The following is a 12,542-nucleotide window of genomic DNA, read 5'->3' on the forward strand; positions in this document are numbered from 1 at the left end:
TTTTCTCTCTATATTAATCTTGTTTTGATTGCTAATTTTGTATTTATATTTTGTGTCTCAAAGAGGTTCCCCAATTGTACATGTTTCAAGCCCTCCAAGACTGAATCTACTCTTGGCCTAGCCCATTTTTAGATTCTATTAATGGAGCATAAATGTATTCAGAAAGTCTGCATTAACATTCTCAGAGGAGCTGCTTCAAGGTGATTGACTACGCCGCATTGGGACTGGTAACTTAAAGGTTCTTGAAATCATGTACTTGGAAACACCACTAGGAGGCTTGCCATTATTTTTACGTTTTCATCCAAAGGTTTGCCTTTAGGTGAAGTTACATTGTTTAAAAGGTCGTTGGGACCTCTTTGATAAAGCATCAATTTGATTAAGGAATCCTCCTACTGAATTCCCATTTAAAGCAATACTAGGGCTCAGGACACTGTTTTTGGTTGCAGTCGTTGGTCTGCCAATCAGAAACCTAAAAGTACTTAAGCTGGGAAGTCACCATCCCTAATTGCACTCTTCTTAAAGACTCCCGTTAGGTATAATGGAAAGTTAGATCCATAACAACTATTAGGTTGTTCGTGAGTGCAAAGCACCATAAAGTCACTGGGGAGAAAATTCTTTGTTTAAAAAGTAATGACTGAAGCCGACTGACAGTAGTATTCCTAGTGCGGGGTACTAGTGAGAGTACTAGTTTCTACTCTGGATTTGAAGCCTTGTTTTGCTGTGGCGCCCGTCCCATCTGCACCTTCCTCTTAAGCGAGCTGCTAGCTTCCCCAAGGATGGAAACGTCCCCCAGGTCCTGGCCTCTCTATCACGGACCCCTGCGTCTGAATTCCCCCCAAGCCCACTCAAGCCGGACGGGTGCCTTCGCAGTTCACGTCTCCATCGCGCTCTAGAGGGAGCCCGCGGGTCGCGCGGCTGCCGCGACCACGAACCTCATTCCAATACCTGCAGGGCCGGGGAAGCTAGTCAGTGAGGGTGCTCGGGAAAACATGGCCCAGTGTACCCTCACTGGATTCATGAGCGGCCCCTCGCCCCCTCACAGCCAAACACACGTCGCCACCCTCACAGGTGCAGCCGGCGGGACCTAGCTGGGACCCCCACCGCCTGGAAAAGCCTGGGTGCTTGGCTCCCAAAGCGCCCCAGCCAGACCCCTGTCCCTCCAGCCTGCCAGCTCAGGCCTGGGCTGCCCGCCGTCGCCACTGTCCTCGCCCGCGTCCTCGCCCCATCCGGCTCCAAGCAAAACCCGGAGCCGCTGCCTCTCCGCAGCTCCCGGGAGACGGCGCGGCGCTGCGGATAGAGCATGCGCAGTGCGCAGGTCCAGCTCGCAGCGCAAGCAGGAAGCGTTCGCGGTGATCCCGGCGACTGCGCTGGCTAATGCGGTACCGGCTAGCGTGGCTTCTGCACCCTGCTCTGCCCAGCACTTTCCGCTCGATCTTCGGCGCCCGCCTGCCGCCCCCGGAGCGCCTCTGTGGGTAAGCGGAACAGGGCGCCCGGGCTCTCGGGCCCCTTGGGTCACGGTGGTTTGGCGCTCGGGTTGCAAAGTGGTGATTCAGCACTTAAAGCCGCCGCCGCCGCCCCTCACGCCGCCCGTCCCGCCGGCCTGGGGCCCGGACTGCCTTGCTGAGGCCGCCCCAGGGCCCGGAAGAGCGGCTCGCCAGGCGGGAGCCAGAGGCCTGGTCCACAGTCGGGGACGTCCCTCGGGCTGGTGAGGCGGCCGGGGCGGTGACCCGGGGCCACGGGGCGTGTGCCATTAGTGCGGGGGGCGCGGGGGCGGACGCAGTCGCCCGGCCTGCTACCGGGATCCGCGTCGCGTCACTATCCCGGAGTCCGCCTGTGAGGGGGCCGGGACTTTGAGCCGTGGGGTACAGGACCCCGGCGACTTCGTGGGGACAGCTTCTCACCTTGCCCTCAGCCCTGCCCTTTCCTCCGGGCACTGGGTTTCCAGGACTGTGTAGAATGCCCGCGCTGGGATCTGTAAAAGTTTGTCTGCCTCCCGCCTTAGTGAGAAGACGAGTGTGAGGTTTCCTATCCGGGGAAATTTAGAAGCCGAAAGATACCTCGGGATGCTCTTCAGCAGCTCCCTTGTTTTACATCGGAGGCAACCGGGGTTCCGAGAGGTGGTTTGATTTCCCTGCAATTGCCGAGACTGTGGCAAAACCAGGACTAGGACACAGGTTTTTTACCATCCGGCGGCGTGCACTCTCCACTTCACCGCTGATCTGCGTACGCTAGGCGTTTTCAGGCTTGTAGTGAACGCTGAATACTTTTTACTACGAATGGAAGAGGATAGGCAGTATTATCTTGTCCTCCCTAAAAGCATTATTTGAACTCCTCCTGGTTTTAATCAATAATAGCCAGTACCTACTAAGTGCGGGGCACTGTGATCGACCCTCTGTGTAAAGTGTGTGTCTGTCTTCCAAGGAATTTTAACTTGGTTGGAGCGGATTGGGATGCCACGGGAAATGAGATTGCTAAAAAGGCTGTGTTGATGAGGGTCAGAAGATGGGTAGTATGGGTAGTGTGTGGGGGCAGAGAGAGAAAAAGTGGGGGTAGGTTGGCTTTGGAAGGATGGCAGAAAGGGTGGAGTGTGGGCTGGCGTGGGCGTAATCCAGCCTAGATATGCGGGGAGTTTGTGTTGGGGGAACAGTGAGCGGATTAGTCTGGTTGAAGCTTTAGAGAATTTCCCTAGGGGAATTATGAGGACACAAGTCCTGTATTATAACAGTAGGATAATGCTGGCCTGGGCCTTGAATTTTAGTTGGGATTTTCCCAATGCGTAGTATGTGGGGACCTATTAAGTTTTTGAGCTGGGAAGTTATCTGATGGAACTGGGAGTTTAGGAAAGCAGTTTGGTGGCTGTGTGCAGGATGTCAGAGAGTGGAGAGAGTCCTGAGGCAGAGAAACCTGTTGGGGCTTAGTCTTTACTGCCTGTATTAGGATGGTGGCAGTGGGGCACTAAGAAAAGCTAATACAAATGAAGACTCTATGGATCTTGTTCTCTGTTTTCCCACTACGTCACAAAATCTCCTACAATGTGCAAAAAGACCCCTGAGCTGAGAAAATCAGGTGGTAAGCGCAGGCAGAGTGCCTCCTTTTGTTCTCTTTTGGGTCAGTCTGCTTTTATTCTGAATTAATTACTGATAGGCTAGGCTTAGCTTCATATTGCCTCCAGCATATAGAATTTGTGATTTTTAAAGAAAGCATCCATTTTAAGTTTTACATAACTAAGCGGGTTTGTATGATCTAGTTAAAATTGTATTTTCTCTGTAGTTGTTAAGTCCAGTCGACCAACCAGAGTTTCAAGATATGTTTTTCTCAAAGATGGAAATCTGAGAAATTTAAAGCATAATGAATGAGATGAGCCAGCTAGAAAGCTCTACCCTAAAATGAGTGAGTGTGACTTTTACGGAAAATACAGGTCCAACCAAAGGGATCAGGGCATAGCTTTAGGAAGGAAAGCACTAACATCTGAAGCTACCACATATTCACATCTTAAGGAATGCAGTCAGCACTACTGTACATAGTAATAAGATTTTTTTTTTTTTTTTTTTTTTTGGGACGGGGTCTCACTCCGTCACCCAGGTTGGAGTGCAGTGGTGCGATCTCGGCTTACTGCAACCTCTGCCTCCCATGTTCAAGCGATTCTCCTGCCTCAGCCTCCTGAGTAGCTGGGATTACAGGTGTGCGCCACCACATCCTGCCAATTTTTAAAGTATTTTTAGTAGAGACGGGGGTTTCGCCATATTGGCCAGGCTGGTCTCAGACTCCAGACATTGTGATTCTCCTGCCTGGGCCTCCCAAAGTGCTGGGATTAGAGGCGGGAGCCACTACACCCAGCCTCGGAAGAATGTCTTAACAGAGATAGCCACACAGCCGTTTGCTGGAAGAGCTGGATTTAACCCATGTTTGTCTGGCATTGGAGCGCGAGTTCTTAACTATTATACTGCGTTGTCTGGTATTTGGGTTTTCATTTTCTGGTCTAACCTCTTGAGACAGAGATGGTCTTAAAGCATTTATATAAGATCGACCCATTTACCAAGTAACCTCATTGTTCTGTGTTCAGCCATATTTTATAAGTTGAGACTGTGTGGAATTATCTGAATTATTGGGGCACCTGAAGATAAAAGCCCATTCCCTGGCAACAACTTGAGCCACCTGGGCATCAGTCATCTCACTTTGCAGGCAGCCCTACTTTGCATTTCCTTGTTCCATAGGCTTAGGAAACACTGGTATGCCAACTGGGACTATTAACATTCAAGCTTTTAAACTACTTTTAACCAGAAAAATGCCTTTTAATAGTATAAAAGGACAGGGTACCCCTGAGTTTCTTTAATTAATCTAATCCACACATTCTGCCTGTCTTGAAAGTTAGGGTTGGGGTGAGGTGCGGTGGCTCATGCCTGTAATCCCAGCACTTTGGGATTACAAAGGTGAGCGGATCATTTGAGGTCAGGAGTTAGAGGCTGGGCAACATGGTGAAACCCCATCTACTAAAAATACAAAAAAAAATTTAGCTAGGTGTGGTGGTGGGCGCCTGTAATCCCAGCTACCGGGAGGCTGAAGCAAGAGAATCATTTGAACCCAGGAAGCTGAGGCAGGAAAATCGCTTGAACCTGGGAGGCAGAGGTTGCAGTGAGCTAGATCATGCCACTGCACTCCAGCCTGGGCAACAGACTCTGTCAAAAAAAAAAAAAAAAAGTGTTGGGGACAGTTCTCTCGGGGTAGGGGAGGAAGAGTTCAGTATGTTTTCTTTTTTAAAAATTTTGTGATGGTTTCACTCTCGCCCAGTTTGGAGTGCAGTGATATGATCTCAGCTCACTGCAACCTTCACCTCTTGAGCTCAAGTGATCCTCCCACCTCAGCTAGCTGGGACTGCAGGCTCACGCCACCACCCCCAGCTAATTTTTGTATTTTTGGTAGAGACAGAGTTTCGCCATGTTGCCTAGGCTGATCTCAAACTCCTGGGCTGAAACAATCCACCTGCCTTCCAAAGTGCTGGGGTTACAGGCGTGAGCCACTGTGCCAGGCCCAGTATATGTTTTCATAAACATTGCTTTCCTTTTTGTTTTTCTGTTGGTATTTTGTATCTCCTAAACATGGAAGGAAAGGAAGCACTTTCCTTCCATAGGGGTAGATCCTCTAGATATATTAAATTGTGGAGCCTTCTCAATTGGCTTCAGTCAGCCCTCATTGTTCTCTGTTAGTTTAGACATTATTTGAATGTTTATTCTATAGTGATCACCAGACTGTGTCCAGTACTATGTAAATGCAAAGATAGCCATAAATCCTGTCCTCGAGGAGCTTTCAGTAATAAACAGTAAACTCACTTACCTCTGAGCTTTTACTAGACACCTCCACTTTTATGTTTTGTTGCTTCTTTCAATTAATTTTGAAAAACTACTTAGTCTTTTTTATCACCATACAGATTACTTTTTTAAAAAGTGGGACTCACAAAATTATTTCATTCTTCTCAAATAACTGTTTTGTTTTTGTCTATTAAAAGTGTGACCAGGCTCAGTGGCTCACACTTATAATCCCAGCACTTTGGGAGGCCAAGGCGGTTGGATCACAAGGTTAGGAGATCGAAACCATCCTGGTCAAATGATGAAACCCTGTCTCTACTAACAATACAAAAATTAGCTGGGCATGGTGATGTGTGCTTGTAATCCCAGCTACTCTTTTTTAAAAACAAACAAACAAACTTTTTTTTAAAGTAGGACTCACAAGCTGCTTTTTTTTTTTTTTTTTTCCGAGACCGTCTTGCTCTGTCCCCTGGCTGGAATGCAGTGGCGTGATCTCAGCTCACTGCAACCTCTGCCTTCTGGGTTCAAGTGATTCTCCTGCCTCAGCCTCTCAAGTAGCTGCGACTACAGGTGTGTGCCACCATGCCCAGCTAACTTTTGTATTTTTGGTAGAGATGGGGTTCACCAGGTTGGCCAGGATGGTCTTGATCTCTTAGCCTCTGAAAGTGCTGAGATTACAGGCGTGAGCCACTGCATGTGGCCACAGGCTGCTTTCTGTATGGAAGGTATCACACTCTGTCTGACACATAGTAGGTACTCAGTACATATTTATTGCATAAGTTAATTAATTAATGGTCTTTCTTCAAAACCATTTTTCTCTGCAGAGTCCCTAGGTTTGCTATGTTGGTATTATCATTTTTTCAGTTTAGCTTGAAAATTAGAGTAATCTTTGAATCTTTTTCTCTCATTACCTATTCCCAAGACCCAATCCTCCTGAGTCTTTCATCCTAAAGACTCTGACTAAAGTTTCTTTCTTTCCTTTTTTTTTTTTTTAACCTATTCATGAGGAATTAGAGTAGGGACTAAAGTTTCTTGGAATGATCTTTTTTTTTTTTGGGGGGGACGGAGTTTTGCTCTTGTTACCCAGCTGGAGTGCAATGGCGCGATCTCAGCTCACTGCAACCTCCGCCTCCTGGGTTCAGGCAATTCTCCTGCCTCAGCTTCCTTAGTAGCTGGGATTACAGGCACACGCCACCATGCCCAGCTAATTTTTTGTATTTTTAGTAGAGACGGGGTTTCACCATGTTGACCAGGATGGTCTCGATCTCTTGACCTTGTGATCCACCCGCCTCGGCCTCCCAAAGTGCTGGGATTACAGGCTTGAACCACCGCGCCCGGCCTCTTGGAGTGATCTTGACCCTCATCACCATCCTAGTTCAGGCCATGATTATCTTCAGTAACATCTTACATCAGTGAGATTATCTCGCCTGAACAGATTTCAGAACTGACTTTTCCAGACTTCTGTCTCCCTACTAGTTGATTGTTATCATCACTCTCAGAGTAATAAATCACTTTTCCCAAGCTGTTGTCTTGCCTAAATATCACCAGTGGTTCTGCGCTATTTCAAGATCAGGTTCAAACTTCTTGACCTAGCATGTAAGCATTCTGTTGGCTGGCCCTAGCCCAACTTTCAGCCCAACTCTTCTTCAGTCAGACTTAAATCAGTTTGCTGTCTCCTTTCACATGACCTGTTCATTCCCAATTCTGAGATGTCCTTTCACTCTTTTCTTTGTATGACTAAATCATTTCTTCTTTTTAGGCCTTATTATACAGGTCACACAATTACTGTTCCTTTTTCTGAACTCAATAATTTTTAAAAACTTTCTGAAACATCTATTTGATTTGATGTTTGATTAGATATTGCCTTTTATTTTCTTACTCTCTTATTTAATGTTGTACATGCCAGAGTATATAGGACAAAGAAAAACAAAATGAACACTTGTGTACTATCTACTTTAGGAAATAGAACTTTTCCAGCAACTTCGAACCCGTCTGTGGTCACCTGCCCAATTGTAACTCTATTCCTCCCCTGTAGAGGTATTATTATTATTATTTTTTTTGAGATGGAGTCTGGCTCTATGGCCTAGGCTGGAGTGCAGTGCCACAGTCTTACCTTCCTGCAACCTCCGCCTCCCAGGTTCAAGCGATTCTCCTGCCGCAGCCTCCTGAGTAGCTGGGACTACAGGCATGCGCCACCATACCTGGGTAATTTTTGTATTTTTAGTAGAGATGGGGTTTCACCATGTTGCCCAGGCTGGTCTCAAACCCCTGACCTTAGGTGATCACCCACCTCAGCCTCCCAAAGTGCTGGAATTACAGGCGTGGGCCACCGCTCCTGGCTGTATTATTCTATATTTAGATAACAATTTCCTTAATTTCCTTTTTTTTCTTTTAAAAGAAATTATCTCCTTCTTGAATTAATTTCCTTAGTTTTCTTTATAGCTTTATCACATTTGAATACATTCTTAAGCAGTATATTGTTTAGCTTTATTGTTTATTTTTTATTTATTTTATTTATTTTTGAGACTGAGTCTCGCTCTGTCACCAGGTTGGAGCGTAGTGGCGTGATCTTGGCTCACTGCAACCTCCACCTTCCAAGTTCAAGCAATTCTCTTGCCTCAGCCTTCTGAGTAGCTGGGACTACAGGTGTGCGCCACCACGCCCAGCTAATTTTTGTATTTTTAGTAGAGATTGTGGTTTCACTTTATTGGCCAGGATGGTCTCTATCTCTTTACCTCCTGATCTGCCTGCCTCGGCCTCCCAAAGTGCTGGGTTTACAGGCGTGGGCCACCATGCCTGCACTATTGTTTATTTTAGTTTTATAGCTTTAGACCTTTATTATAAAGTTTTCTTCTCTGAGTTCCTTTTTCTCATTTAACATTCACTTAGCATCATTCATAAAGATGTAGGAGTTCACTGCTGAATGGCAGTCATATGCAGATATGCCCCTGGTATCATATTAATCATCGCAAAAAGTCTTTAAGATAGGCCTGATCTATATTCTGACAACTCCCAAATGTATTTCTCTAGCCAGAACCTCTCCCTCAAATTTCAGGTTTAGATAATAAACTTCTACTCAACAATATGAGTCACACTGGTCTCCTTGCTTGACTTGCTCTTACCTCAGATCATTTGCACTGTTTTCTGTCTGCTGAGAACACTCTGCTACCAGTAAGAGCGGGGAGAGCTTTGCAGACAACATAGGATTTGAGCAAGTGTATTTGAAGGAAATACTGAATTTGGATGAGCAAAGAAGGAAAGTTGAAAAAATATTTTATTCATTGGAGACAGGATCTCACTCTGTCACCCAGGCTGGAGTGCAGTTACACGATTATTATAGCTCACTGCAGCCTTGAACTCCTAGGCTCAAGTGATCCTCTCACCTCAGCCTTCTGAGTAGCTAGGACTATAGGCTTGTGCCACCATGCCTGGCTAATTTTTTAAATTTTTGTAGCTGGGCTCCCTGGCTCATGCCTGTAATCCCAGCACTTTGGGAGGCTGAGGCAGGCAGATCATCTGAGGTCAGGAGTTTGAGACCAGCTTGGCCAATGTGTTGAAACCCCGTCTCTACTAAAAAAATTAAAAATTATCTGGGCATAGTGGTACACGCCTGTAATTCCAGCTACTCAGGAAGCTGAGGTAGGAGAATCACTTGAACCTAGGAGGCAGAGGATGCAATGAGTCGAGATTGCATCATCCAGCCTGGGCAACATGTATGAAACTTCATCTCAAAAAAAAAAAATTTTTTTTCTTTTTTTGGTAGAGGCAGGATCTTGCTATGTTGTTCATATTGGTCTCTAACTCCTGGCTTCAAGCAGTCCTCCTGCCTCTGCCTCCCAAAGTGCTGTGATTATAGGCATAAGCTACCACAACCAGAAGAGAAAATATTTTAGATAGGAGGAATGGTATTAGCAAAGGTTCAGAAGTAGGGAAATTTACAATATAAGCAAAGGAAAGTGACATTTTTGTCTTACTGGATGTGGAGAACCTCAGATACTTTTTGAGCAATAGAGTGACATATGAAAGCTGTGTTTTGGATAATTAATCTGCCTGTTTTTTGTAAGCACAGTTTGAAATGCAGGCAGAGACTGATGAGGGATAAAGAAGGTAGTACAAATGACAAGGAAAGAAGAGTGTCTGCAGAAGACATGTGTGCAAGAAGGATTGAGCAGTGTTGGCCAGGCGCGGTGGCTCACGCCTGTAAACCCAGCACTTTGGGAGGATGAGGCAGGCGGATCACGAGGTCGGGGATTGAGACCATTTGGCTAACACGGTTAAACCCCGTCTCTACTAAAAATACAAAAAATTAGCTGGGCATGGTGGGTCCTGCCTGTAGTCCCAGCTGCTCAGAATGCTGAGGCAGGAGAATTGCTTGAACCCTGAGGTGGAGGTTGCAGTAAGCCGAGATCGCGCCACTGCCATCCAGCCTGGGCGACAGAGTGAGACTCCAACTCAAGAAAAAAAAAAGGATTCAGCAGGGATTGGTTATTGATTGCATATAGAGATGATGGGGGAGTCAGAAAAGCCTGAGTGACTTTAAGTCTAGAATAGGAGGCGCCACCAGGGTAGGGAAAACTCTTGGGGAGATTCACCTCTGGGAAGAAGTTCAGCTAGATGAGATGTTTGTCCTGCCTGGCAGGTGGCAGGTTTTCCAAAGGCATACTAAGAGAACAAGTTGGTTGAGTATAGCAGTGGGGCACAGTCTTGTAGGCGTGTTTGGACTGGCTGTTACCCTCAGGTCCTGTAGGGTAGTGGACAGGACTGAGCAGTCCTTAAATAGCCAGAAAGGGAATGAAAATGTCTAGTTTGTAGATTGGTAGCTCTGGGGAAGAGTTCAGTTAAAAGATTGGAACCACATTGATGAGTACTGAGCTGCTACTGGGGTTTCTTATTTGTTCTACTTAAGGATAGGAAGTGGATCCAGAACCTAGAACAAGTCTGACCTGTGCTGGGGTCTGAGTGGATTCAGCTGTAATGCTTTTGCTGCTGCTGATAATGTTAACCATAAAAGGTTTAGTAGCTAATTTATTGAATGCCTATTATATGTTATGCTTTTTCAAATGGGGGATAGCCATCCCCCTCAGGCATTTATTCTTTAGTTATTTTTAAATGTGCAATTAAATTATTATTGAGTGTAGTCACCTGTTGTGCTATCAAATACGAGGTCTTTTTTTTTTTGGTACCCATTAACCATCCCCACCTGCCCTCAACCCCCCACTACCTTTCCCAGTCTCTGGTAACCATCCTTTACTCTCTAGCTCCACGAGTTCAATTGTTTTGATTTTTAGATCCTACAAATAAGAACATGTGAGGTCTGTCTTTGCGTGCCTGGCTTATTTCACTTAGCGTAATAACCCGAAGTTTATGCATTTTATTAGGAGCTTTGCATATATTGTCTGTGTGTGTGTGTGTGTGTGTGTGTGTGTGTGTGTGTGTGTAAGAGAGAGAGAGACAGGGTTTCTCTCTGTCGCCCCAGGTGGAGTGCTCACGGCAGCCTCGATCTGTCTGAGCTCAGGTGATTCTCCTGTTACCTCAGCAGTCCCCTGTTCCCTAGTAGCTGGGGCTAGCAGCTGGGACTCTGCACACTCCACCATACCTGTCTAAATTTTTTTTTTTTGTAGAGATAGGGTTTCATCAGTCTGGTCTCAAAATCCTCTGCTCAAGTAAACCACCCACCTCAGCCTCCCAAAGTACTGGGATTACAGGCGTGGACCACTGCATTTGGCTACGTATGTTGTCTTGTTTAATGGCCAACAATAATCTGTGGGAGAGTGGTGGTGGTGGTGTTTGTTTTTTTTTTTTTTCCTTTCGGATAAGGAGATTGAAGCTCAAAGAGGTTAACTTGCTCAGTGATACACAGTAAGTGGCTTAGTGAGATATGAATTCAGCTGGGCTCACTAAAGAACCTCAGGGGTGGCCGGGCATGGGGGCTCATGCCTGTAATCCAAGCACTTTGGAGGCCAAGGTGGGTGGATCACCTGAGGTCAGGAATTCAAGACCAGCCTGACCAACATAGTGAAACCCCGTCTTTAAAAAATAAAAATAAAAATAAATAAATACAGCTAGTGCTCGACTTATGACCACGATTGGTCCCGACAGACCGGTTGTAACACGATTTGGTCGTAAGTTGAGTAGGCTATATGCACGTGGAGATGGTAGTGCTGCTGGAAGCTGGTCCGCACTGTCGTATGCCCAGCTGGGCAACGTTTGCGCTGCCAGACGTGGAGCAGTTGTGGCCAGCGATTGTGGTCGTAAAGTTGAATGGTCATAAGTTGCATAGGTTGTAAGTCGATCAATACCTGTAATGAACCTCGGGGTTGGCCATGATGTTATCTTCTTCTTAGAGGTAGCATGGCATCTTTAGTAGACATGGGGAAGTTAAAATAGTGAGATATTTGGAAAGAATATACATGGTAGTTGATGATACTGAGTCTGAAGTTATTATTGGATAATAGTAATATTATTGGATAATATTATAATTAATAATTATAATTATTAATAATAATAATTATTATAGCCAAGGGGAGATCTGTAGGAAACATTTGAAATATGACTGGAACTTGGTAAGAAGGCCTGAGCTGATTTCCTAAATCTGAGCATAGAGTTGAAGATGTGGACATCAATGGATATAGGAAAAATAATCTATTTTTAGATGCAGTGGGGAAGGGGGTAGCTTTGCCAATGCTCACATTTAGGGTAAGTAGGAAACATAGTTAGAGAGGTTGAGTATTAGAGAGGTCAAAGATGGTATTGGAAGTGGAATAGTCAGAAGTGTCTAGGCAAAGAGATTTGGGGGAGAATAGTCTTGAGAACAAGTGCCATTTCATTGGAAATCTGCAAATAAAAAGAAGCCAAATTTCTTGGGGTCCTATAGAGTGATTTTGAAAAAAAAATGAGGTATTGAATTGGGAAAAATGAGATGATAACTGGGGAACAGTAGACTTGAGAAAAAGCATGGGGAAAATAGGGACTGTGGTATGGGTGGCTGAAGGTAAGAAGCTAGTGGAAGAGAACAAGTCCTAAGAGATGGCCCCAAAAAAGAGAGAGGAGAGAGTGGATATGAGGTATATTAATCTGTTTTGCCTTGCAATAAAGGAATACCTGAGGTTGGGTAATTTATAAAGAAAAGAGGATTATTTGGCGTATGGCTCTGCAGGCTGTATAAGAAGCATGGCATCAGCATCTGCTTCTGGTGAGGACTCACGAAGATTTTGCACATGGCTAAAGGTAAAGGGGAGC

General features: G+C 45.6%; 1 protein-coding gene across 3 annotated transcripts in view; it reads left to right on the top strand.

Moving 5' to 3' along the window:
- Window positions 1-914: 914 nt before the first annotated feature.
- IDE (insulin degrading enzyme) overlaps window positions 915-12,542 on the top strand; it is a 129,368-nt gene continuing 117,740 nt past the window's right edge. For 2 of the 3 annotated variants that reach the window (XM_032245529.1, XM_032245530.1), the window contains exon 1: window positions 915-1,472. In XM_032245529.1, coding sequence (XP_032101420.1) covers window positions 1,375-1,472 — 98 coding nt within the window. In that variant the 5' untranslated portion in view covers window positions 915-1,374. The remainder of the gene's footprint in view (window positions 1,473-12,542) is intronic. The other variant, XM_032245531.1, reaches the window with a different exon arrangement.

This window comes from Sapajus apella, unplaced genomic scaffold (assembly GCF_009761245.1).
Source record: "Sapajus apella isolate SASKATOON/1434 unplaced genomic scaffold, GSC_monkey_1.0 scaffold58, whole genome shotgun sequence".
Lineage (NCBI taxonomy): Eukaryota > Metazoa > Chordata > Mammalia > Primates > Cebidae > Sapajus > Sapajus apella.